The following is a 27272-nucleotide window of genomic DNA, read 5'->3' on the forward strand; positions in this document are numbered from 1 at the left end:
CAATCAACACTTTTAACCTCAATTGCTTTTTGATATATGACCCACCATACATCATAAGAAAGTTATTCTTATATACATGATATTCGTGCCTTTGACCATTGCATAGCTGATCATACACATTCGCAAAGTCCCAATCACCAATGTACTATTCCTCCATAACATCTGACTCTAAGTGATAAACCACAAAAACTGCCAGATTTGTGGTTTCCTTGAAAGTGCATCGACCTCTACATTTTTCTTACCCTAAATGTGCATAATCCAAAAATGAAACATTGAGAAAACGAAATTGTAGCTCCAGTTATGACTTTTGGGGGATTATCGCAAAACTACAAAATGTCAATGGTAGCAAACAAATTGTCTATGGCTGGAGCAATAATGTGTGGATGTAGAACAGCAAAACACAAAAGTACGGCTACCTTTGAAGCAGTCGCCTTTGAACCAATGGAGGTAGGACTCAATAGCCAAGAATGATGCTTGGCAACCGTAAAAATGGCTATAGCATTGGTAAGGAAAGTCATAACAATAGGCATAAGGTGGGATAATACATCTCATATGCTTCTCAAACAACTTTGTTTCAATAAGAAAATATCTCAAAGTCTAATAACCAATTTGCACTCATGAAATCCCCCCAAAAGATAGCACCATGTGGAAATGGCATAAATTACGGCAAGTAATTCCTTCTCATAAACTTGCAAATTCCTTTCATTATCATGCAACATACGAAGTTCATATGCCACTACATGACCGCATAAGAACAACCCCAATGATGTTACCACAGGCATCACATCATACCACAAATGACTTCCTAAGATCTAGCAATATAAGCACAGGATCCAAAGTCAACTTTTCTTTGATGTTTTCCAATGTTGAAATCTCCACCTACGTCCACTAAAAGGGCGCTCCCTTTTTCTATAAAGCATATAGAGGGAATGCAATTTCGACAAATTAACAAATGAATAGGCAATAGTAAGAACATAATCCCAAGAATCTCTGAACCTCATAAACATTTTTTAAATGAGGCCAAATACATTTAGCATCAATCTTTGCAGGATCCATCTGAACACCATCAATGTATACAATGCAACTCCAAGAAGTGAATCTCATGCAAAAAGAACTTGTTTTTCTTGTTATTAATGAGCAACCAAAGCTTTCTGAGTTCATTGAATAGAATTATCAACTACTTACAATGCTCCACTTCATTCTTTGAATGCATTATCATGTCACCCAAGAATGTATCCATAAATGTTCTATATGGCTAACAAACCTATCAATCATCCAATTGAATATGGTTGGAGCATTTGTTAGACCAAATGGCACCACCAAGGACTCGTTCAATCCAAATGAAGTCCTAGAGCTATCTTGTGTACATCCTTAGGTCTTATGCATATTTTATGGTACCCACTTTTCAAATCAACGCACTGAAAATAGCAGAATCCTATAACTTATCCATAACATTATCAATTTTAAGAATTGAAAAACAATTCTTAATCATGATTTTGTTCAAAAAGCATGATAAATTACAATTGATGCACATGTGCTGTGACCAATCCTTCTACACAAGTAAGATGAGAGCAATATGAAAATGAATTGGATAGAATCAACCCCTTTTTAAATAGCTCCTATACCTAACTTGTAATCTCTTTCAGTTGGGACGCAATCACACTATATGGTGGCTTGTTCAATGGACTATTACCAAGGATCAAATCAATGGTATGATCCTCGAACCTTTCAAGTGACAACTTGCCTAGCAAAGACGGAAAAAAAATTTGTCATATTCCTTTAGCAATGCTATGTGCTCTTTATACAACTTAGACACATTACCACTTGATCCATTATCATCGTGGCTTTTTTGCAAACATTGAGTACACTAAAAGATGATCTTTCATTACTTTGAAAATGGCTAAAGCCGATACAATAGAAACAAATTTCCCTTTGGATTCTACATCCAAAGATGGGTCTTGCCCTTATACCAAAGAATTACCACCGTCTATGTATCAACCACTACATGCACCCTATGACACTATGCCATATCAAGGAATACATCATATCCATCAAGTGGTATATCCACTTCAAACGTGCTCATCAACCAAGCTGAAGCAAACACTTGCTTGAATTGAACCATATGAATGGTGTCCTACCTTGCACCGATAGAGAATTTCACCATTGCAAAGCATTTCCCTTGAGAAAAGCAGTGGCCCTATATAATTTAATATTTTAGTGAGGTTGTCCCCTCAATAGGCTGGATCACACTCCTCAACAAAGCTCAAAACTTAAAGCTCATCCTAAGTGCCACTAAAGGTGTCAAACTTAATAGTTTTGGCCCCTTTGTTAAATTCCTTTGTAATGCTCTTTTGCAACACATTATTGTAGACAAGTGACTGCAAAACTAATGCATTTGCTGCCATTCCAATCTTGACCGGCATTAAACATTTCATTTTGTGGACCAATGCCAATTCCATGTGCAACAAAATATGCCAAAAGTACCAAATACATTGCCAAACATTCTTGTTTGCGCACAAAGGACCATAGTAATATGCCTATACATGGGATCTTGCATTCCACCAACCATCCAGGATACATTTGTCCATGCATTCCATCCATTCCTTGCTATGTATCAAATACATCCATGATATGCATATCAAAAGGGGCAGTACCATGACCAACCATAGCACAAAACACAAATCCACTCCCAAAAGCACCCCGGATGTCCAACATTTGGATGCATACCTTGCTGTCCAAACCGCATATTGTTTGAATTTCCAAGATTCCCGTGAATCTACTATCTTTGCCCTAAAGCAAGCATTTTACATTTGCTCATTTGTTACATTGGACAAATTTTGAGGCTATCCATCTCTAATTTTGTAGATACGTGCTATCCTAAAGCTTTAGAAAACAACCTCCTCTTTTTACCCTTGTTGTCCTTCAAGGATTGCATAAATCCAATAAAATGTGGGTCCTTTGTAAGCTTTGATAGAGTACCACTACTATCATCAACTGTGTCTTGAATCAAGCATCAGAGTCCTTTTCTTCTTATTTATTTTCAACATCATGTGGCCTTGAAGTCCCAGCTTCATGATTGAAACCAGAATTTATAGTATCTCGCCCATGCTAAGAACCCATTCCAAGAACAAACACTGAACTGTTCCCATTACCTTGAGACTCTTCCAAGAGCAATGCATCATCAAAGCAAGATTCTTCACTGCTAGATAAATACGTGCTTGCTGAATTTTATGACAGCCGAACACAACTTCAGCAAATTACTTGTTCTTGTGGCTTCCAATCAGATGCCTTTGGGCCCACCTATTCAATTGAAATGACGTATCCCAACAACAGAACCATGATATCATCTTTCCTTGACAGAGAAGGGGCAGATTTCCCTGATTTACAAGTAGTTCACAGCAAGCAATAACTGATGCATTTAACAAATTCAGCACATTACCAACTCAAATGAGGCAGTTGACACCAATTGGCTGGTGGCCCTTGCAATGTCTCTTTAATCTTCATTCCAGAATTTGTTGTATAACCAAGAGATAGGCCGAATTTCCAAGAAATGGGTGGGCCATGCAACAAACTCAAGGAATACATCAAATCCCAAATCCTTAACAAATCAAGCACAATCTCTACAAAATGTGAAACCACTTGCTGTCCCAAGTGACAACAGCAACAATCCTCAATTTACCCTTGATTCCAAGCATTTGGGGGGCCAAATTCAGTGTTCTACCTCCGCATGCATGTCCCTTTTGTTGTAGAGGACTGAATATCTTCAAATCTACTGCATTTTATTGTTTTACAGGAGCACAGCTTTGTGCATGCTTGTATTCTTGATGTACATAGCCTTGTCTCTCTTCCATCACTTAGTCTTTGTCATCTTGGAGCTCTTGGAGGAGGTCTTCACATAGAATAAAGTGTCCACCTGCATGTCACCAATCTTGAGAGTTTGTGGGTCAGCCTTGGTTTCTAATGATCTTTTGTTGAGGGTGGTTTAGGTGGCTTTCACCCCTTTTGTAGACTTTGCTTTTAATGTTTTAACTCTCTATTTGCTGTTTGACCACAACAGCTTGACTTTGTAGGGAAAATACCCAAGGCAAAGGGTGATGCTGCTATGGACTCCTTAACTTTGCTTATTCCTACTTTCTTATTAGTCTTAGCTAGTTTTAGATTTTCTTCATATATCTACTAGAGCGTGGCTCTTATATTTCTTCTTCTTAAGATAGCCTAATGGCTCTCTCATAGTCTTCTTGTTTCTTTTTCTTGAGCTCTTTGTAGAGCCTCCTCTTGCTTGGTCCCATCACAATGTCCATTTTGGTAACCAAGCAAGTGGAATAACAATCTCTTTTTATATTGTACAAGGTGCCTTCACCAATGCCCATCACAATGAAACCCTTGACCTTGGGTACTTGAGCGAGCAAGTCTTGGTATTGAGGGATTCTTATTTTGTGCGTTGAAGTAATACGGTTCTGCCTGAGGATCACGTGAATTCCATCAAGTACAAGAGGTACATCAGCTGCATAAATTTTTGTTTTAATGTTTATCCACAAGTTTAATCAAGAAATCCTGTCACACTGTTCCTCGCCTTGAAGTACCAAGAAGATACATAATGATAGAGACAAATGCTTCTATATGCCTAGCCATACATTCATACAAACCAGCAGTCCATACAAGCATGCATTCATACACATGCTCTTCTACTTGAGGTACAAGAAGGTAAATAATGATAGGCATAAATACTTCTACATGTCTATATAGCTGTATGTATAATTTGTACAAACCAGCCAGCAGTACAAGCATACATTCATACACATTGTCCAAGCACCTCGATTAGAAAGGAACATTGAGATATTGAGGGAAACAAACCCTGGGAAAGAGCTCTTCTAAGGCCATTAAAGCCCTTCTTGTAGTCCAACCGGTAAAGCCCTTCACTACCACATCTGCCTGATTAAAGAAGAGGATTAGACCCCCGGACAGTGTTAAAGAAAACCGCTTTCCGATACCAAAAAGCTTAAAGTTGCACAATTTTGCCAAGGCTACCGATGGCGTTTGACAAAAGTATAACCAAAATGAACTCATGCTACCAGCTTCTAACGCCTTTCATGAAAAGTCTAGACGTTTATTTCCAGTTTGACAGTTCTTCATAGCCAGCGCGCAGTCTTCTCTACAATTTTTTAAGTATTATGTTCAATTTTTGCAGATTGCTTGACGTTTAACCTCAAATTTTGGCAGATGGTACTGCAGAGAGAGAGAGAGAGAGAGAGAGAGAGAGACCTTTCCCGAGTAAGCATTAGCTAGGCCGAGGCCCCATCCTCCGGGCTGGAAAGACCATTCCGTCATGGAAGCTCCAAAGAGAACGAATAGGGACTTTCTGAGTGGCTGTTCCATATCAAGAGCCAATACAATCTGTGCATGAGTCCACTGTTTGGGGGCGCTCGCACATGCACTAGGCTCATACGTCAAAATACGGACTTCCAACGGACTGCGGAGACGTACGTGAGATGCCGATGTAAAGAAAAGGTTGTCCCAACTCTTTACTGCACGTCCCATACCACGAGAACTGGACTAGCATAACTTTAATAGTAGAATATATATATATATATATATATATATATATAGATATAGATATAAGGTTGTCTTGACTCTTTACTATAAGTCCCACACCATGAGAACCGGACTAGCATGACTTTAATGGCAGAATATATATGCAAATGGAACGCTAGGCCACTTCGCTGCAAAGTTGCCGTGCAAACTTCACTCAACAATCTATTTCTCATCTTTCTCTCCCCTCTTTTTTCTCTCTGTTTTTAATTTTTTGTTTACTCTCTCTTTCTCTCTCCCCCCCCCCAAATTCCATGTCTTCTCTCTCTCTCTCTTTATTTTCTCTCTCTTCATTTCTTCTCTCTACACTTTTCCTCTCTCTCTCTTCTTTCTCTTTCTCTATTTTTTATTCTCTTTTTCTCTCTTTAAATTTTATTTCATTTCTCTATAATTCTCTCTACATGTTTTCTCTCTCTCTCTCTCTCTCTCTCTCTCTCTCTCTCTCTCCAAGTCTCTCTTAAAGTATGTAAATTTTATCTTTTCCCTATACATAATTCTCTCTCTTTATGTTTACTCTCTCTCTCTCTCCGCCCCCATTTCTTATCCTCCCCTTTTTCCTATTTTTCCTTTTTTTCTTCTCTCCCTCTCTCTCTTTTAAATGTTATATTTTCTCTCTCTTTCGCTCTCAAAATTATATTTAATTTTAAAAAAGAATTTTTCTCTTTTTTTCCATCTCTTTTCCTATTTCTTCTTCTTCTTCTCTCTCTCCGCTTTTCTTCTCTTCCCCCTCCTCCTTTTCCTTCTCTCTCCTCTTTTTTCTTTTTTTAATTCTTCTCTCTTTAAATTTTTTATTTTCTCTTTCTTTTAAATTTTATCTTTCCTCTCTCTATAATTATCTCTTTGTGTTCAAATTCTGTCTTCTTCTTTTCTCTCTCCTTTTCTTCTCTCTCTCTCTCTCCTCCTTTTCTTCTTCTCTCTCTCTCTCTCCTCTCTTTTCCTTTTTTATTTTTTTCTCTCTCTCTTAAATTTTATATTTTCTCCCTCTATGATTCTACTTCTCTCTCTCTCTCTTTCTCTCTCTTTTTTGCTCTTGTATATATATATATTCCTCTCTTTTTCTTTCTTTCCCCCTATTTTGTCTCTCTTTCAAATTATAAATTTCCTCTCTATCTCTCTCTCTTTAAGTCAAAAACTATATAGAAAATGATTAAATTTTAAAAAACTATTATATTTTCTCTTTTTCCCTTGTCTTCATCTTTTCCTCTTTCTTCTTCTTTTTTTTTAATCCTCCTCGTCGTCGTTAAAGTGTATCCAAAAAACTTTAAATTAAAATTTATATATATATAATAAATTAAAAAGTTTAATTCAACACAGAGAAAGAGAGAACCTAGGCCCTACGAGAGAGTGGGGGAAGGAGGAGAAGAAAAATGTTTAATTAAAAAATACTATTATCTTTCCTCTTTCCCCCCTCTCTCCGTTTACTTCATTTTATCCTTCTTCTTCTTCTTCTTCTTTCTCTCTCTCTCTCTCTCTCTCTCTCTCTCTCTCTCTCTCTCTCTCTCTCTCAAAGTGTGTGAAAGCTATGGTTGAAAAACTTTAAATTAAAAAAATTAAAAAATTTAATTAAAAGAAATATTTAAATTAAAAAAGTTTAATCTAACTGAGAGAGGGAGAGAGAGACATTTGATTTAATTAAAGGGGGAGAGAGAGAGGGAGGGGAATCTAATTAAAAAGGGGAGGGGGAAAAGAAAGAGAGAGATTATAAGTGTGAGAGAGAGGGGAGGGGGTTTTAATTTAAAAGAGGGAGGTGAGAGAGGAGGGGCTTTAATGAAAAAAGGGAGAGGGAAGAGAAAATAAGAGATTACATGTGAGAAAGAGGGAGGGGAGGGGGTTTTAATTGAAAAGGGGAGATTTGGAAAACGGGGTAGGTTCGGGAAGCCCTCTCGAGGTTCGAGGCTTTCTGAACCTACAATGAAAAAAATATAGTAGTAAGATTTATTTATTTATTTATTTATTTATATGTATATTTCTTTAATTGTCTCAAGAGCAATCATATTATAATTATTGGCCTTTGCATTCTTATGGGCACATTTGGAAGCATGATCAGCTAAATATTCTTTCCCACGCTTAAAAATATAACCCTTTCTCTTTGCGCTCCTTAAAAAAGTCTACAGGAATGACTTTTTGTGCACCTTGAGCTTTAAAATTCTTTGACCTATTTTTAGCTTGTTTATTTTTCACTTTAGAATAGTTTGCTGGCATGAAATTGCTTTATGACATTGATGCATTAAATGATGGGTAAGTAGGCATTCTATTGACTACTATTAGGCACAGTATTTCCACCATAATTCCGTGTAAATCGTCCTTGACTCGTTGCAAATCTTGGCTATCCAAAAGATAGCTAAAATAATTGCTCTCTCATGTACTTCCTAGAATACCTTTCTACTACTAGCTTTATAGCGTTGAATAGATTTCTAGGAGATTGGGCCATGACATCAACAAACAACCAATACATGTAACTATGTAGCTTGGCATCATCACTAACACTTTCCACATACATGGTATGGTTAAGAAACTGATTTGTGTACTCCTGTATGGTAAGTCTATGATGCTCTAGGTTGTACCATCTTCAAGCAAGCCATTCCTTTTCAACCAACGAGACAAAAACTTGTGCCAAGTGTGCCTTAAACTCATCCCAAGTGTCTATAAATTGACTTTATTTCTTCATATAATGCCACCAGGTATGTGTGAATACCTCTAAATGTAGAGTGGCAAATTGAATCTATTGATCATTTGTCCTTAAAACAATGTTAAAGTAGGCTTCCAATTTAGCTATCCACTATTCAAGTTTGGATGGGGATGAAGATTGGATGTTGTATTTGGGCAACACTGTCTTGTCTTTAAGATCCCTCTCATTGTATATAAGGCATCCATTGTGGCGCTAATAATTTAGTTACTCAAAAGGCCACTATTTCTTGAGTAATTTTTACCATAAGAGGGTTGAGGTCTTACTATCAGTATAGGTAGTCTTGAAGGATGAAAATTTACCCCACTAATATTACCAATAGGGTCCTCATCCCTATGGGAATGCTTGCTGATCTCATATGTACTTATAGGAATCCCTATTTTTCCAAGAATGACTTGCATATTGACATTTATTGATTGAAATGGTACTCCTTTTATACATGGCTATGATTTTTCTCTTTCTTTCTCTTTCATTTGAAGCTCTATTTCTTTCAATTGAATTTATATTTCCCTTACTTGGAATTCCATCCATTTTTCAACTTGCTCTACAAGGCTATCAATGGAGGACCTCATTTTATTCATAGCATCCAATCATTGCTCATGCCTTAAAGAGTGTCACATTTTATGCTCACACAAAGTACATTCCATTAACTAAGATCCCCATACATTTAAGCATCATCTGTGGGTATTTGTGTATCATCCTCCAAGATGGAATTATTGATCTAATGTGCATATTACTGTAGAGCCTTATTTTTGCCCTTGTGGCCCTATCATTATAGTGTGGTCTTACAGTACCTATTGTCACTAAATCTACTGACTTTTGCTAGAAAACTCCAATTAACAAACTTTTTGAATTAAATTGAAGCTTAATCTTCCCTCTTCAAAGAGAGAACTTAACCTTGCAATTTGGTTTAGCACAAAAAAGTTTTAGCTGCCCAAAGTTGTCTGATAAAATAAGTCTACAACATGTCCCTATCTGAATGGACCTATAAGTGACCTATATACTCAATTCTAGCCTCGTCAAGCCTTGTGGGATCATTGTTTGGATTGAAATCACTCTATAGAGCATCAAGGAATGACTTGTGGGAGATTTGAAACAATATGCAACACCTATGTTTTGACTTGGAAATGCCATGTTTCTTACCGTAAGCCTCATATCAACTTGTATAATCTGCAATGGACTAAGGGATGCCCTCTAAACTACTATAGAAGCTTAAAATAGGCCCGATTCTTCAATGGTAACACCGTCTTCAATTCTCCTTAATAGTGTACTTGTGTAAGGGCTAAAATGACATTCTTGGCTCCCTACATGGGCTCAAAACTTGAGAAGTATGATAATTTTCTCCTCAAGTCAAGTTGTGCACCCCTTCGAGATCCTAGATATGAGGGAGGGTCACTCTCTTTTGGCTCATATCTCACTCAACATACACTTTTCATTGTGGGAATTTGAACATGTCAAGAGCATTCTAGGCTAATCAACTAACATCATCTACATGGATTGGAATCAAAGCTTTTAGCTTTCCATGAAATGCAATGAAGATTGAAATGAAAGGCAAAATGGAATGGAAAATAGGGATATACTGGGGGTAGGCAATTACTCATTGCTACCACTTACCCTTTACAATGGATTTTCTTATTTCTCAATGATCAAACATATCCCACTAATTAAGATTAAGAGTCAAGTGAAGAATTCAACTGTAATGAATCTCTATGTCAATCAAATATTCATCTAATTGCAGAGATTAAAGGAAAATGGGATTGAAAGTTTAGAATAATAGAGCATTCAAGCAATAGGATGGGTTCAAATTCTTGATAGAACTTAATTCTTAAGTCTCCCCAATAAACGGATGTAGGCTTAGTGCAATGGATTGAAGAAGAGAGATGAAGCATCAAGAGAGTACCTTGTAATGCATAATGCCTTCAAGTACCAATGCAAATAGAAGCATAATTTGATGTACACTGCTCATTAAGAAGCTTCAATCTCTCCCATGATTAGTGCACGGACATTGCTCCATCAAGCATGAAAGCCCTAGATTATTTTTCCCATGATGCCTTCCATAGCTCAATAGGATCCAATGGTGGTCAATGTCAAGCAAGGATCACTTGAAGGTTGGAGAAGATCAATAATTGGAAGCATTCAACTCTCTCGATTGCCAAGAAATAGTTGATTGACTCATTTTTTGTGAAAATCCCCAAATTCTTCCACATGAAACGTTAACGAAGTCCAATATGATCCAATACTTTAAATCTTGTAAGAATCTTGAAGAGGCCTTGTTGGAGGTGAGCTCTAGGAGTTAAAAGATGAAGAAATGTCTAAAATATGAGAAGCTTGAGGTAGATTTTGATGGTTTCCTTAATCTGTAACAGCTAGGGTTTCCAAGAATAGAATGGTTGAAGATGAAGAAATAACTTTTTGTATGGTCTTAAGAAGAAATGGAGAGTGCTAAAAGCTTTGAGCATTGAGTAAGAAGGAGCACTAAGTAATTGGCTACCATTTTAGTGGGCATATGAGCTATCTTGATTAGTGCAAATTGTGTTGGCCCTTGAGGTTGTCTTGTGTGATGACATGGTAGCATGATTTGATGTCTTCAAGTTGCTTATTATGTTAAGGAAGCCATTATGCACTCCATTGTCGAGAAGAAGCAAGGATGAATGAGGGAAATGAAGAATCTTGATGTAGGCTCCATGAAAGCTTCAAGAAAAGCTTAATGGAAGAAGAAGAAAACTCCCCTCCAAAAGATAACTGAGGTTTAAACTCTCACTAAGTCATGTTATGTCTCTTTTAACGAAGGTACCTTCAAAATAGCTTGGAACTTTACAACAACTTGCTATTCTAATTGGGTTGCTTCCGAATTTGCCACCAACCCCTAAAATAATCTTCAATAAGGCCAATTCTCTTCATATGAAGGTCCACTAGTCATGTCACCATGTAAGGTCTACACCTATTGTACCTAAATGGCCCTAGATTCTCTAACTGAAAAATAGGAAAAATATGGTTGAAATGTAACTAGAATTGGACTAAAGGCCTATACTCTAATATGAAATTTCAAGAAGGGGAGAGATGAGGAGAGATGAGGGTAGAAGAGAGAGAAAAGAGGAGGGAAATATTGATGAGGAGAGAGAATGACTAGAATGAGAGAAAAGGAGAAAGAAGTGATAAAGCCTAGAAGAAGTAGAGAGATGAAGAGAGTGTATTGATTATTGTTGAATGATAAAAAAATACGAGTCTCTTACAACTTATACCTAGTCATTGTGACTTGGTAGTTTATTTTCCTCAAATATTAAATCTTCCCAGTCCTTTACATAGTGCGTCTTAATGATAAAAGTAAAATGGCCTTTGGAGGTATATCACCTCTTTGACTTAAATTTTGTTTTGACAATGCATGTAGGTCCCCAACACCTAGTTGTATTTTTATCCCCATGAGCTTATGAAGCGCAAGCATGGTAGACATCTAACTTTCACAAAGGCAAAGAATAAGGGTATTTGAGTTTGGAGAGAGAGAGAGAGAGAGAGAGAGAGAGAGAGAGAGAGAGAAGCATCTAAGTATGCTCGATCTAAGAAAGAGGTGGTGCACACACACACACACTCTCTCTCTCTCCCCAAAGTCTACACAATGATAGATTGCTCTTTCCATGGCCAAGCTAACAAGTGTCTCTCTCCATCTTAGTGCAACACAATGATTACTCTCTCTAGCTTTGCTCTCTCTATGGCAAAGCTAATGTGCAATGATAGATTGCACTCTCCACAACGACACTAGTGAGAGATCGAGTATGACAATGGATTGTTGTTTGTGGTCGAGCTAATGAGAGAGAGTGTGTGTGCGTGAGTGAGTGAGAGTGAGTGAGAGAGTGCAAAACCATGCCATGCTTCTCGCCATGGCATTGCAAGAGAGACAAAGAGAGGGGGAAGAGCCCATGATACATTGATTTCAAGTTTCCATGATACATTATGAGAGAGAGAGAGAGAGAGAGAGAGAGAGAATGAGTGAAAGAGTGAAAACCCTTGCCATGGCATTGCAAGAGAGACAAAGAGAGGGGGAAGAACCCATGATACATTACTTTCAAGTTTCCATGATACTCTGTGTGTGTGTGTGTGTGTGCGTGCGCATCCGCGCGCGCACATGCACATGCATATGTGTGTGTGCGCGAGAGTGCTTTTATCATCGTTGATAATTGATAATGAAATAAAGAGAGAGTGGGAGCCCCACCAATGTTCATCATGTGTCCAGCCCACTCCATTTAGGAGATTCTTAAGAGCTTAAGTTTGGTATATACATACATACATGCATGCATGCATGCATGCATATATATATATATATATATATATATATATATATATATGGGTGAAATTAAGCTTTTGATCTACATGATGTATGCATATGTTGGATCAACAGCTATTGGATAAGCCCAATGCTAACTGTGTGGATGTGCTCATAAACCTATGGTATCAAAACCTTGGTCTTGTGTTTAAGCCAACTATAGGTTGTAAGCGACAAGAGGTTGCATACTCATTAATCATTTTGTTGTGTTGCCATGAGTGAGGGCTTGAGGTGTGAGGTTGTTCTATGAGTGCATTAAATCCTCAACTAGTCCAGTAAGTCCTATGGCTTCACAAAGAGGTTTCTCTGCTACTTTCAAGTCTTTGGTGGATCGCTATAAGTCCCTCAGAAACTCAATAGTCTTCATGGACAAAGCAAATCCTAGTGGTAAGTGGATCTTGCCATAGATTGGGGCTGTAAACATATACGGTGAAACTAGCATTTTCAAGTTCAAGGCTTCAATGCTCTATGTTGAAGACCAAGGTATTTTGAATGTGGGTGATACTCTTGCCTAGGATCAGCATGTTAATTAATAAAACTAAAAAAACAAAAACAAAATTAGAAATACCCATATCTTCATCTTGGATACATAGCTATAGGTACCATTCCCCTATTCCACAAAGGTTTGCCTATAACATGGCTAGATTATCGAATATACTAGACATTAGGATTTGATGGACATGATAGTTGGAGCTGCAATATCTCCACTATCCAATGGACCAATCTTCTTCGAACTGCGTCCTAATTATGTCATCTCAGTTGATGATCCTTATATTCTTGATCTGTTACTTCTCCATGTCCGCACTTCTAGTTTGAACATGAAGGCTTCTTCAACCCATCTTGCTATACAGTATAGAATGGTTTTCAGAGCTATGTCTTTAGCCATACCTAGATTTTTAGAAGGTGTGAATAGTGATAAGGATAATGGCCAAACTATTATAATGAAAGCTGATGAAACAGCCCAAAGGTTTTTGCCAGAATGTATTAATTGGTCTGAGATTCAACTTCCCATGAATGACTGTTAGATATTTCCTCCTTTAAGAAGAAAGAGCTTGTGCCTCCAAAGCAGATTTCTATAAGAAACATCAAGGGTAAAACTTTGGTGCTCCTTGATGGAGATGTTGAACTTGTCAAAGAACATAACATTGTTGCAGCTTCTTCAGCCCAACCTACTCTAAGGGTTTCCCCTTCACAACGGGCTAACTCCTTAAAGTTCTTGACACAGCAATGTTCACATTCTCAAATCACAAATGGTGTGTGTGTTCATTGTAAAAAGCTGGTTGAAAAGGCTATTGTGCATATAATAAATGATGTCACTGAATTCGACTATGAAGGACATGTCTATAAAGCTGCTCTGTATCTCCCTCCTCAAGATGATGTAAATTGGTCTACAAAGCTACAAACTATCAAGTGGACACATCTTGCATTAATTGGTTTAATGGAAATAATTAATAAGCTTGTGTTCATTTGTGAAACGTTGCAAGATATATTACAAAAGGTTCAAAGGAAATTGGATTCTGTACATCCCTCTCTATTTCTACTACTCCTACTACTATTTCGATTACCCAGTGTCAGCTACTAGTGCTGCTTCTTTCATGACTCCTCCTGATATTACATGGGATGCGTTCTCTAAAAAAGTCTTAAAAAAGGATGGAATCCTCTCTTAAATTCCCCACAATTTGGTTCTCTGAATGTGCATATTGTAATTCCTATAGATAAAGGTAAAGTCCCTATGCAAGAAAAATGATGATGCTGATGTAGAGAATCTATTGTCACAGATCCAGTAGATCTATGTACCTCTCTTGGCTTTTCACCAAGATCAAGTTGTCCCTACCCATTCTGCTGAAATTGGTCCTTCAACTTCTCGAAGGCCTGTACATATTGGATATGCTTCTGGGGGTACCTCTCTCTGATTGGTTTACAAAACCAATTGATCAGGCCTTGCATGAATTTTTAGGTCCAATGTATTCTACTAATTGGTATGATGATGAAGTTGAAGCAAAGTTATAGGAACTCCTTCTTCAAGCTCAACAATAGAAGAACGATGCTCTCCTTAGGGCAATGCCCCTTACGGTGGATCACAAAAGAGTTGGCATGGATGATGTTAGCTGCTTGTTAACCATCAGACGAACAAGGTGAAACCGTCATACGAACAAGGTGGAAAATCTGGAAAATCTAAAGCAAAAGACAAAGGCCAAGGCAAAAGTAAATGGAAGACGAAGGCACACCATGAAAAATATGGAAACACAAGAAGTGCGAAAAAGTCCTAAATAAAGGAAAAATGAGCACAAGAAAAAGCAAAAGTCAATACTTTTGTAAAAGAGCGCAAGGGCATCATGATTTAATTTAAAGAGTGCCTAACTCTCACCTGTGCAATTTGTAAAGGTAGATGGGTGGTAGGAAGGACGCTAGGAAGATAGGAGGACAATGGGAAAAAGGGCCTAATGGTCGGCCATGTAAAAAAGGGATTAAGGGATGACCGCCCAAAAGAGATTTAGGGTATATATAAAGTTGAAAAGTGAATGAGAAGCTCATTCTTGTGTGTGGCCAAAAGTGGTTCTCCTCTTTTTCTTCTTCGTCTTTTTCTTGCTTGCTTGTGATTGTGCTTGAGAGAGGGAGTGGGAGTGTGAGGGAGTGAGTGTGTGAGGGTGAGAGACCAGGGAGGAGAAGCTCTCCATCTTCTTCTCTCTTCTTCTCTTCTCTTCTCTTCTCTTCTCTTGCTCGTGGCAATGGAGCTTAGAGCGTGGAGCTTGAGGATGGAGCGCGCTTGAAGCTTGCACTTGGATCGTGGAGCTACCGGAGTGCTCGGGAGAGGAGGTAACTCGATCGGCATGGAGATAAGCTCACTACACTCATAGATATGGATGGCACGTCGGCTATGTGAGAGGTAGCCATTAGTGCTTGGCTTGGAACACTTGAAACAATAAGTGGTCCATGGGTCTTGGCGATTGAGCAAAATCTCCCACATTTTGGTTTCGTTGCCGGGACCAACAAATTCGAGCCTTGAGCACTTGCGCGCTTTCACTCGAGCATCGAAGTAGGATTTTCCTTGAACCGATGCTTGATATAGATAGGTAGGAAGTGAGGGAGTTTGAAGAGGTATTCGATCTCCTTAATAAGTAGGTTTTTGGTTTTTGGATTTGGAGCTTAGAGCGTGGAGCTTGAGAATGGAGCGCGCTTGAAGCTTGCACTTGGATCATGGAGCTACCAGAGTGCTCGGGAGAGGAGGTAACTCGATCGGCATGGAGATAAGCTCACTACACTCATAGATATGGATGGCACGTCAGCTATGTGAGAGGTAGCCATTAGTGCTTGGCTTGGAACACTTGAAACAATAAGCGGTCCACGGGTCTTGGCGGTTGAGCGAAAGCTCCCACATTTTGGTTCCATTGGCCAGGACCAACAGATTCGAGCCTTGAGCGCTTGCGCGCTTCCACTCGAGCATCGAAGTATGGTTTTCCCTGAATCGATGTTTGAGATAGATAGGTAGGAAGTGAGGGAGTTTGAAGAGGTATTCAATCTCCTTAATAAGTAGGTTTTTGGTTTTTGGATTTGGAAAAGCATGATGGAGTAGTATAGGTATTTCCCTTATGATTTTTTCTTGCATTTAGGAAGGATATGAGCAAAACATTGGAGCAAACAATAGGGTTTTCTGTTGCTGTATAACTGGCTGAAACGGAGAAAAAAATTGTAAAAAAATGAAAATTTGGGTTAAATGTTAGTAAGGGAAGCAAGCCTAAGATGAGTACAAGCCTGGGCAGGGTGATAAGGGGCTAGGAGTGGCAAGAAAGACCACATTGTGCATTGCAGGGTTTCAGGAGAGCAGGAGAGAGCTTCGTCATGTGGATCCGCTTTGATCTGGCCGTTTAGGAGTTATTTGCCTGGCCCAAGTAATTCCACACCTCCCCCTACATGAGTAGCTTGGATCTGGAGGTGCTTAACAGGTAGGAAGCCCTCGATCGCTCGGCGCGAAGAATTCTTTGAAGTCTGACAAAAATCGCGTCGTGCTCGACCCGTCCTAGTGACGGCGATTCTGGGTCGAGTCCCAAAATCCGCCCTTAGACCATTCAGCCATTCGGCCCACTACCCTCAGACGCCTTTCACTCAGCCCGTTCGAGTGAAGCATTCAAACCAACTTTGAAAGTCGGACCTCGGTCCTACCGACTCGGCCCAACTCCACTTGGATAAGTTGACATTCGGTGACCGAATTCACCATTCGGCCCTTGGCCCACTCGACTCGACCCTCGGCCCACTCAGCCACTCGGCCCTTAGACAACCAGACTCAAACTAGTCGAATTTGACATTCGGACCAATTACATTGGGTCCTTTCTACTCTGCCCTTGAACGGGCTGAATCGAGCATTCAGCCCTTGCAATTCGGACCTGTTGGGCCGAATTGGGATTTTTTCAAATCTTAACTTGTAGATCCCGAAATTGATCGAGAGACCATATAGAGCCAAAATCATATCATAGATCAATCATTGGGCTAAATTTTAGAGCAAGTAGTTCAAAATTTGGCTACGAATGGTCCTTCAAATCGTGCATGGCATTTATCGTAACGGCCCTACGTGCCGAGATGGATTGCCCCCCTGGACCCCTACAGACTTTGCCCCCTCCGCACCTCCCCCAAGTAGGTTGAAGAGAAAACACGCGTTGTGACAGGTCCTCCAAATTAGACCCTAGTATAGTAATGGCTCTAGACGAGCATGGATTCTCACTTGCAAAAGAGAAACCCAAAGCCCATATTCGAACAAAGACAAACAAAGACCCTAAAACCTCAATAGGCCAATCTAGCCAACAAGGGCAAAAAGGCCACACTACAAAAACATGTACGTGTTGAATTCGGACTGCATCTAGTCAAAGCAGAAAGCAGCAACATCAAGCTGCAACGGCGAGGATGACTAGATATGACAGTCCTAATGATAGATTCACCTTGAATAGCACTGTGCAGGCGATCCAAGACATTAGTGGAAAATCCACATATGGTCGTGCAATTGGGGACCCAAGGGCATTTGTTAGAAGGCTTAAATTTATGAGCCAAGACCCGGAAGATGAAGACATAGTACCGCCTGCTTATCTTAGGGTCAAACTCACTGCGAAAAGAGAGCACACTATTGATGTTCTGATTGATGAAGGAGCAGATTTTAATATCTTGACCTATGAAGCATGGACTCTACTAGGCCAACCAGAGCTCACACCGACTAATGTAACTCTTAGCCCTTACAGGAGATACCCACAAGCACTCATAGGGAAGTGCAAAATCCTTGTGACAATTGAAACTGAAAGCTTGTCTATCCTATTTCATGTTCCTCCGAATAGTGCTAATCGCGGGAAGGAAACCCTCCTAGGAAGACCCTTCAAAAGGGCGACCAAGTGTGAGGCCAAGTGTAAGGCCGACTATGTAGCACAGAGGATACACCTGACACTACTAGGTGTGAGGATAGTCGCAACCTTTAGGAAGGGTGACCTCATCAAACCTCGAGGGAAAGGAAAGGAAGGTGCTAGCATAATAGTCAAGCCTGCTAATGAAAGCAAGGACTTGTTGGAAGATTTGATACAAGCACATGTCAAACAAATAGAACCAGTGAGTGAGGCCATGCCTGAAATAAGAAGGTTAGGAGACAATGCCAAGGACGGGCTTTGGACTTACAAATATCGTGGAAGACTCCAAAAGAAGCCTAAGCCTTATAGACGAAGTTATTGATGGAGGTTCAGCACAACGCTGCGATGGATATCCAAAGCATTGCTATGTGCTCTAAGGGTATTATGCAGGTAACCAATGGATTTGGGTGCCAAAACCCCTGCTAAACCTCCTCTAATGACTGAAGGCCAGATCGTATCAAGAGCAAAGAAGCATAGGAGGATATCTAAACGAAAAATCATCTCAAGTTAAAAACATTGGAGTGACCGAGCCCCTCACGGTCGAAATCAAGAAATCAAGTGGGACTAATCGGAGGGTAGATCCTCAGCCTAGCATGCTTGACAAGCAGATATCAGATATAATCATTGAGGATACACAAAAGCCACTAGTGTCCAAGGAGCCTTTGATTCCCCAAGAGAATAACAAGCATCATAGGCACAACATTGCTCATGGCAAGGTTAAATGCTCAACAAAGCAAATGGTAAAATCATCTAACAGCCACGAGCAAATCTTCGGAGCCACTTTAGGAGTCCCAAGTCTCCTACACCCTCTTTCCCTAAATGGACACAGGAAGCACAACAACAGTCATCAAGTGCAGCTGCTCAATCCCAATCTTTATCTCCATCTAAGCTTCCAAATGTCCAAGAGGTGGGGCATGACATCATCCGTAGCTCTCGGCCCAAGGATATGCATGTGCAACCTAATGTGACTAGATCAACTCATGCTCGATCTACACAAGTGAATGCTCAAAGGGCAACCTAAGACACGACCACTTCTGATCGCCCTAGGGACTTGACACCGCAATCCACCAAGAGTAGCCAGCCCACTGGACTAGCCGCTACTACTTCCAATCAGGGATCACAACACTCACCACCCTTGGCAGTGACAACGACCCTTGTGGAACGTGTCCTTAGCAGTTCACCTGTGGAGGAGGTGCCGCAACCAGCATCCTTGACAACTCCAACACTTCCAAAGCACCTAAAGCCTAGGCTTGAGGAGAAACCTCTCAAAGATGTGGCCAAGGAGATGGTGCATATGACCAATCAACTTAGCAAGGCTGTCTAGCAGGTCGTAGCTACATCCCATGAGGACACACCAGAGAAGGGGAAAGCTGAGGCCTAACCAAGCACATCAACAGCTAAACTAGTTTAGGGTCCTGAGTCGTTAAGTTATGCACCTTCACTAACCAAGAAAAAGAGGAGAAAACAACGAAAACAACAATAGTTAGAGGTGGTTGTGGACCCTAAGAACATTGAGACCAAGAGCATTGGAGAGCCAAGGAATAAAGCATCGAGTCCATCCACCAAGGAACCCATTGATGTCTCTCCTAATAGCGGTGAAACCTTAGACACATTTGTGTGTCCTGAAAAATGAAAGCAACCATTACCATCAACGGTTGCTTGCAACACTCAATCCATCGACAACAACAGAACTCACATTGACCAATCAAGAGTGGATACAACACTGTCACAACAAGGTGACAAGACTATAACGGTCACATCCAAGGAGAGCTATGACACAATAACAGCAAGGCCTCAAGGGAAACATGGAAACCCCGAGAGCATAAGCAACCCTAGCATTGACCAATCTTGATTATCTAGGCCTGAGCCCTCAGCTATGCTAAAGCCTAGGGAAACTCCTAGAACCTTACATGAGATTGCAACCGAGCAAGCCCTCATTAAACATAGAAATGTTGCAGAATGCTTAACTAAGTTGGATGCTAAACTCAAAGTGTTCGCACGTGTCTACATCCTTGCGGACATGGGAGCATTTCCTAAGGAGCAGCTTGAAGAATACTTGCCATTTCCCCTATCTTGGGAAGAGCAAGAACATCTTGACGAGCACTATGATAGGCTCTTGCATGAACACATGCGACTCACCTCTGACGAGGAAGCCGACGAACTGTGCTTAACTGTAACATTCAATGATGTGCTCTACCAACCAAATCTCTTAGAGATAGAGCAACTAAAGCAATAATTAGAGGATTGAAGTCAATTTGAAAAACGTTGGTTTGAAAACCGTGTTGCAATGGCTGAACTAGGAGCCCAAATTATGACAGTCTCAGAGGAGCGATTGGCCACATGGCGGCCTCAAAGAGACCCAACCTATGTGGCACCAACTTCCTTTTGAGTGTTGACTGCCATTCGGGGTACGGACTTAGTTGGAACTAGCCAAGAGAACTCTCTGGCTGATAAGGTTTTCACTGAGGAGGAGTTTCATGTTGCCAATAGACTCGGACAAGGTACCATGCTACTTGATGTTGCAAAATATCTATAATTATTGAGTAAGCTGCCACGAGTACTGGATGCGTGTGCCACACTCCAGTACAATTTAGAGTTCTACAATTGGTTTTTATCCTCATGAAGTGACATGGATTCGTAAATAAACAATGAATTTTGTGACCCTGTATAGATAATATTAACACACACAAGCAATGATAGTCAAGTGTAGGGAGAAGAGTTGGGTTTGACAGGCTGAGCTCCTCAGGCCCCCTCCTCTCGCCACATATTTAGAAGTCGAGTGGCCATTTCCACCTCCAGGAGGAGGGCATGCAACCCTCATTACTGCCATAGGAAGCCTTGACCAACATCTCTGATGGTGTAGATGGAGCACCGTCCCTTTCTATACACCTTTTCTCTTTCCGGTCTATCCTTCCAAGGATGAGCCTTGCTCCACTCCATGACAACCAATCCGTGCAACTTAGCATAAGCCAAGATCTCCTAAAGGTTGGAGACAAAACGAACATCAATAAGGGGCTGTCCCTCTACAATAAATGCTGCATGCCTCACCTCACCCCTCCTCGTCATATGCGCTGGATAATCCACCATATAACTCCTTCCATGAGAATAGTTTTATCCTACCTCAGAGCCTAATCCTTGGTTTGCAATTTGCAGGTCCACCTACGGTAGCCAACATGGAGCACCTAGTGCAGCTGGCTTACAAGGACGCTATTCGCTGTCGGAGGGAGCATGCAGCACAAGCTCCTCTGCCGGAACGCTATGTATCTACCCTTAAAAGGTATGCAAAGAAACGAGGCCCCAAGCAACACCACCCTGGACGTAGGCCAAACACTCCCCAAGCCAAAGGAACAGAAGCTCAAGGGAATGCCGAAGGAGTGGCAACCTCGGCCATGCAGGCCCTCTCCAAAAGGTCGGGCCCTAGGTACTCCAAAGAGGAGAGGGCAGCTCGAGACAAGCAGGAATTTTGATACATTATTCAAAAGCATTCTGGAAACAGTTGTGGCCAGGGACTACACCATTTAGGTCTTAGCCGACATCTTTCCCACCCAACCTCATAGGAGCCCCTCACCAGCAGAGCCTCAGTCACCTAACCACCCCGACTCGCCCCGCCTCGTACAAATAGAGTAGCTCCATGTTGTATAAAATGCTTATCAAATACTACATGGCCATGACTTTTTGCCTCTAAATGGTTAAGTGCTGACATGTTCCCCAATTATACAAACTTTTTATATTTGTGTTTAATATATTTCATGGCTTTAGCAAAAGAAAAATATAATCAAGCATATGTAATAAGTATCTAAGGCAACACCATGGAATTCAGATAAGTGATGTCTCCTTGCATTGCATTGGTTTATTATAGTTGCGGCATGTGCCATGCATGTACTCTCATGAAGTGACAAGTGGATGCAAAAGGATGCAGGTCTTTGTGTGAAAGTGTTTAATACCCAAGATACCACAAGACCACCAACCCCACAAAGAGCCGTGACAAAGCCACGCCACCGAAAGCAAAAATCACCCTTACTGATCAACCACATTGCATGGCCAAAAGCATGATCATAACCACTTTCTCTTTCTGGGTTACACTCTACACCGAGCACTCACGGCAGCTCTTACCTCAATTGTACCCACATTGCATGGCCGAAAGCATGATCATAACCACTTTCTCTTTCTAGGTTACACTCTACACCGGGCACTCACGGCAGCTCTTACCTCAATTGTACCAACATTGCACATTCTAAAGAGGGTTGCAAAATCTCAAGTGTATCTCCCCATCTCAACAACTGATTCTTCAACAATGAGGCTAAGACACAATCATCGTTGTAATATCCATTTTCTGAGCCTTCAAAGCTTGACATTTTCCAACCCATTGAAAGGATGATAGCCTCAACATATTGCAATGGTTGTACTCAGGCAAGTTCAAAAAAAAAAAGAACAAGGAAAAGAAAAAAAATATGAAAACAAAAAAGGAAAAAAGAAAAGATAAGACGCACCCACCACCATCAGAGCACAGCACCTAGGGGTCCTCAAATTAGGTACATCCAGTGACCTTGGTTGACTGGCTCCATCCCTAGTCCCCTAGCCCTTTTAGCATCACCCATAATTGTTCAGGGCACATCAAGGACAGGACATACCTAGGGAGCTTGTCTTGCACTCTGCCTTAATACCATTGCAATCAATCGTGGTAAGCACCGCACGAATGGCCATGAAAAGTACACCGTCCTAATCATGCACGTCCAATAGCTATCAGCTCTACCGAAAGTGTGGTGCCCCTCTATTCAATTATGCTACGTCATGTAGTCACAACGCAAAGAATGTCTCATACACCTTCACATGTACTTCTTCTCAACATGGACAACTTTGCTTCACCCACACGTTGTTACAAGAAACCAGCCCATGGTCTTCTAACTACGTAATATCTAAGTATGCATGAGCACTCACATAATATCTGCACCAAAATATATACACAGTTTGGGTCCTCAAGTGCAGGATAATACTCTCAACTTGCTTAAAGTTCGACCTGTCTCCCAAACTAATTGAACTACATCTTGTACACAATAAAGAATACTAGCACTACCCCTAGGGAGAGACCACATATGAGAGGTTTTCAATTGCAAGTATTGAAGACTCCAATGAAAGTGTTGTTCGCTCTTCATCGACACTCACCTCTAAATTCTCATCATTTATCATCCTACAAGCCCGCCAAGAATCATCATGTGTAGAATCCCCAACAAACCAACACTTGTGTTGGCCATCAGTAAAATCCCCAATAAAGAACAGCTCTACCACCAACTCCAACAATCCTACCACTAGCCACCTAGGCTACCAATGTGCCCCCAATGACCTTCCTCCATACCACCACCAACACTCCTCCACGGCAACCACCAATGTCCCTTCCACCCACATCTTCAGTGTATGCCAAAGCCTGCTACCTACGACGGTGAGTGCCATGGGACCGGCATTCGTCTAGGAGGGGGTAATGTTAACTGTCAAACGAACAAGGTGGAAAATCTGGAAAATCTAAAGTAGAAAATAAAAGCCAAGGCAAAAGTAAACGGAAGACAAAGGCATGCCATGAAAAATATGGAAACACAAGAAGTGTAAAAAAGTCCTAAATATAGGAAAAATGTGCACAAGAAAAAGTGCAAGTCAATACTTTCGTAAAAGAGCGCAAGCGCATCATGATTTAATTTAAAGAGCATCGGGCTCTCACCCGTGCAATTTGTAAAGGTAGATGGGCGGTAGGAAGGAAGCTAGGAAGATAGGAGGACAATGGAAAAAAGTGCCTAGACCACGGCCGGCCATGTAAAAAGGGGATAAGGGCATGACCGCCCAAAAGATATTTAGGGTTTTGTATATAAAGTTGAAAAGTGAATGAGAAGCTCATTCTTGTCTGTGGCCAAAAGTAGTTCTCCTCTTCTTCTTCTTCTTCTTCTTGCTTGCTTGAGCTTGTGCTTGAAAGAGGGAGTGGGAGAGTGTGAGGGAGTGAGTGTGTGAGGGTGAGGGACCGAGGAGGAGAAGCTCTTCATCTTCTTCTCTTCTCTTCTCTTCTCTTCTCTTCTCTTCTCTTGCTCGTGGGAATGGAGCTTGGAACGTGGAGCTTGAGGATGGAGCTTGCTTGAAGCTTGCACTTGGATCGTGGAGCTACCAAAGTGTGCGGGAGAGGAGGTAACTCAATTGGCATGGAGGTAAGCTCACTACACCCGTAGATATGGATGGCGCGTCGGCTATGTGAGAGATAGCCATTAATGCTCGACTTGGAACGCTTGGTCTTGGCGGTTGAGCGAAAGCTCCCACATCACTATATTAACAACAAAATGGATTCCCAAATTATGGGTGCGTCCGTGGAATTCACAGCTATAGAAAGCTTGCCTGCATGGTACTATATAGATGCCAATGCATACAATCATCGCATCTACACTATCTCCTCCTCAGATGAAGATGGTGATAGTATCATAGACGATGGTGTGGTGGATGGTTCCTTCCAATCCATCAATCCCCATCGGGAAATCATAATGAAGCCCTTAATGCGCATACTTCCTCCTTCAAATCTTCCAAAGACTCAAATAAAAAGCATGAGAAACTCGATGTTCCAAAGAAGGTTGGAAACTTTCCTATATTGGTCAATAAATGGTAAGACTTCCTAGGAAATTAAGCTTTTGATCTGCATGATGTATGCATATGTCGGACAAAAGTTATTGGATAAGCCTAATGCTAATTGTGTGGATGTGCTCAACGCCATGACACATGGATTTGTTGGTGGTTTAAGACAATGGTGGATGCCTATACATCCCCAAATAAAACTAGCCATTGCTCAACAACCGGATCCAGTTAGTTTATTCTTTGAGCTATTACTCGGTGAACTCGTTGGGAATAAGTTAGATGAAGTTGTAGAGGCCCTGATGCTTTTTTCAAAGCAAAATTATGTGAACCAAGGCAATATAAGGATTATCTTATTTACATGTGTGATTTATTGTATGAAGGCATGGGTGCACATGATGCCTCTATAAAAGAACATCTTGTTTGTTCTTTCACGGAGCCTATTCCTTTCTTTTACAAAAAGAAGATGCAATAGGAGAAAAGAGACTTCAATGATAGTGTAGGTCAAATTATCCTGACCATTGAGAAAATTATCAAAGAAGTATGCCACCAATAGAAACTCATTACTTTTCAACAAAAATTCCCCTCATAGGTATGCAAACATAGTAAGAAATTCTATAAAGATTTTGGTTGTGCTGATAAATGCAGATGTTCCCCATGGAACAACTCTTCTTCAAAATCCTCTTCAGGAGCTCTCTGCACAGATCTCGTCACAAATCTTCCAGATCATATCGACATTACCGTCGGGATAGATATTTTAATCAAACCAGATTTGAATCAAATGATCAAGCCAAATACAACAAGTATAAAAGCTATTGGTCTCACAAAAACAAAAGGCTTTTGAAATGCTATATATCTAGAAGAAAAAATCACTTGGCCAACAAATGTCCACAAAAGGAAAAAGACAATACCAAAGCAACCAAGAAGGATGATAAACCCAAAGTGGCCAATTTGCAGCATTATTTATCAAACTCTTCTACTTCTTCCAATTCTTCCTCGAGCTACTCTAAGGATATTGAATCCTCTTATGATGATATTGAATCTACCCTATCGGAAGATTCTAGTAGTGCTTCATGCCATGAATGGCATAAGTCTGTTTCCTCTGAGATGATGATTTGACTTCATATGATGAACATGAAACTACTCCAAAAAGCCCTAGTCATTCAAATGAATCTATTTCACATATGTAAACAATTACTGCTCATCATATGCTATCCTTTTCCTCCAAAGGAAAAGAAAAAATCTTTTATGCTCCTTCCACATCTAAAGCCCATAAATCTAAAAGACATGAACATCACAAATATTCTTTGTTTGACGAAGACAAAACACACAGTGCTTCTTCCTCTTCAAAAACGGAAACTTCTTCTTCTTTGAAAAACAAGAAGAAACAAAATGAAAAATTAAAAGCTAAACTCTTCTCTAATCCACATGACTCCCCAAGACATGGGACTCTCAGCAAAGATACTCTCAAGAAGGCTAATCTATTCATTCCTCACAATTTGGAAAAGATACATAACCATAGGACTATGCAATAATTTGTTGATGAACTTACAAAGACCACTGCTTCTACTTCTGGTGAAATCACTGAAATGGTGAATGCATTTCAAGCAATCCAGGTACAACTCCAATCTTTGTGTAAAAGTTTGAAAAAGTCAAAGCACAGAAACATATTGCTCAAGCCACAACTGAGGTATTGAGAGAACTCACAACTTCTTCTCATTGAGAAGTAAATCCCATCAACCCTATCCGGGTGACTTCGTCTAAACATTCTGTGCATGCTCATATTTTGAAGCAGCTTGAAGGTGGTGGACCTATCCCTACTGTAAGTGTTAAACTCCGCCCATCTGGTAAATTCTAATTTTACCTTGATGCCCTCATTGATATTGGTTCGAGCTCGACTCTCACTCCCTATGAATTGTTTGATCCACCTCTCATCCAAGAGAGTAGCTCTATCACTATGAAACTATCAAACAATAAGCCATTAACTGTGACTAAAATAGTCAAAGCATTTCTCTATTTGGGTGAAATTAAGCTCCCTATTGAGATTGAGCTTATGCGCCATATGTACTATGATCTTTTAATTGGGATTGACATCCTTCAACATCTCACTCCCTATACCTTTCGAAAAGAACATATTGTTTTTTCCTACAAGGATCAAACCTCTTAGGTTCCTCTTTTGGAAAATTTTGGCCGCAGTATTTATTCTCTAACTCCCTTTGTGCTCAAAAACACAAAATACAGTAGACTAAAGCTTGGCTTCAATAGGAGATGGTGAAATATCAAAAAGAGATTCAAGAGATAACCACAAAGCTACTCCAATTTATGCATGATGACCCTTTAGTCTTTCAAGAGAAATGACAAGGCTATGCTATTGGACTCCCACTCAAAGAGAAAATTATTCCCTCGAAAGCTGTCCATAAAGGTATGAAGGAGGAAGATTTAGCTATTTGCAAAATTGAGATTGAAGACCTCCTAAAAAAGAAATTGATTGAACCAATCGCTTCCGAATGGGCATGCCAAGCATTTTATGTAAACAAACATTTTGAACAATAAAAATGTAAAAAAAAGGCTAGTAATTCCTATATAAAAGGGCAAAGGACACATGTACATGTAATCAGTTTTTACTTTGTCCATCTCTCTCTAGCTTCTCCTGTCCTTTCATGGCTTCCACCCATCTCTCTTCTACTTTCCAGTCTTTCTC

At 40.3% G+C, this 27272-nt stretch overlaps 1 protein-coding gene across 5 annotated transcripts in view; it reads right to left on the reverse strand.

Annotated features, from left to right (window-relative positions):
• The window catches only part of LOC148019648 (GDSL esterase/lipase At5g45920-like), a 114743-nt gene extending 109190 nt beyond the window's left edge, over positions 1 to 5553 (reverse strand). The window contains exons 1-2 of one of the 5 annotated variants that reach the window (XM_087699763.1): positions 5263 to 5553; positions 4855 to 4932 (exon numbers count right to left, since the gene is read on the reverse strand). In XM_087699763.1, coding sequence (XP_087555889.1) covers positions 4855 to 4932; positions 5263 to 5538 — 354 coding nt within the window. In that variant the 5' untranslated portion in view covers positions 5539 to 5553. The remainder of the gene's footprint in view (positions 1 to 4854; positions 4933 to 5262) is intronic. The other 4 variants (XM_087699760.1, XM_087699764.1, XM_087699761.1 and 1 more) reach the window with 4 other exon arrangements.
• Positions 5554 to 27272: the final 21719 nt, after the last annotated feature.

Source organism: Lygodium microphyllum, chromosome 19, assembly GCF_053477565.2.
Source record: "Lygodium microphyllum isolate KBCC chromosome 19, Lygodium_microphyllum_v1.1.10, whole genome shotgun sequence".
NCBI lineage: Eukaryota > Viridiplantae > Streptophyta > Polypodiopsida > Schizaeales > Lygodiaceae > Lygodium > Lygodium microphyllum.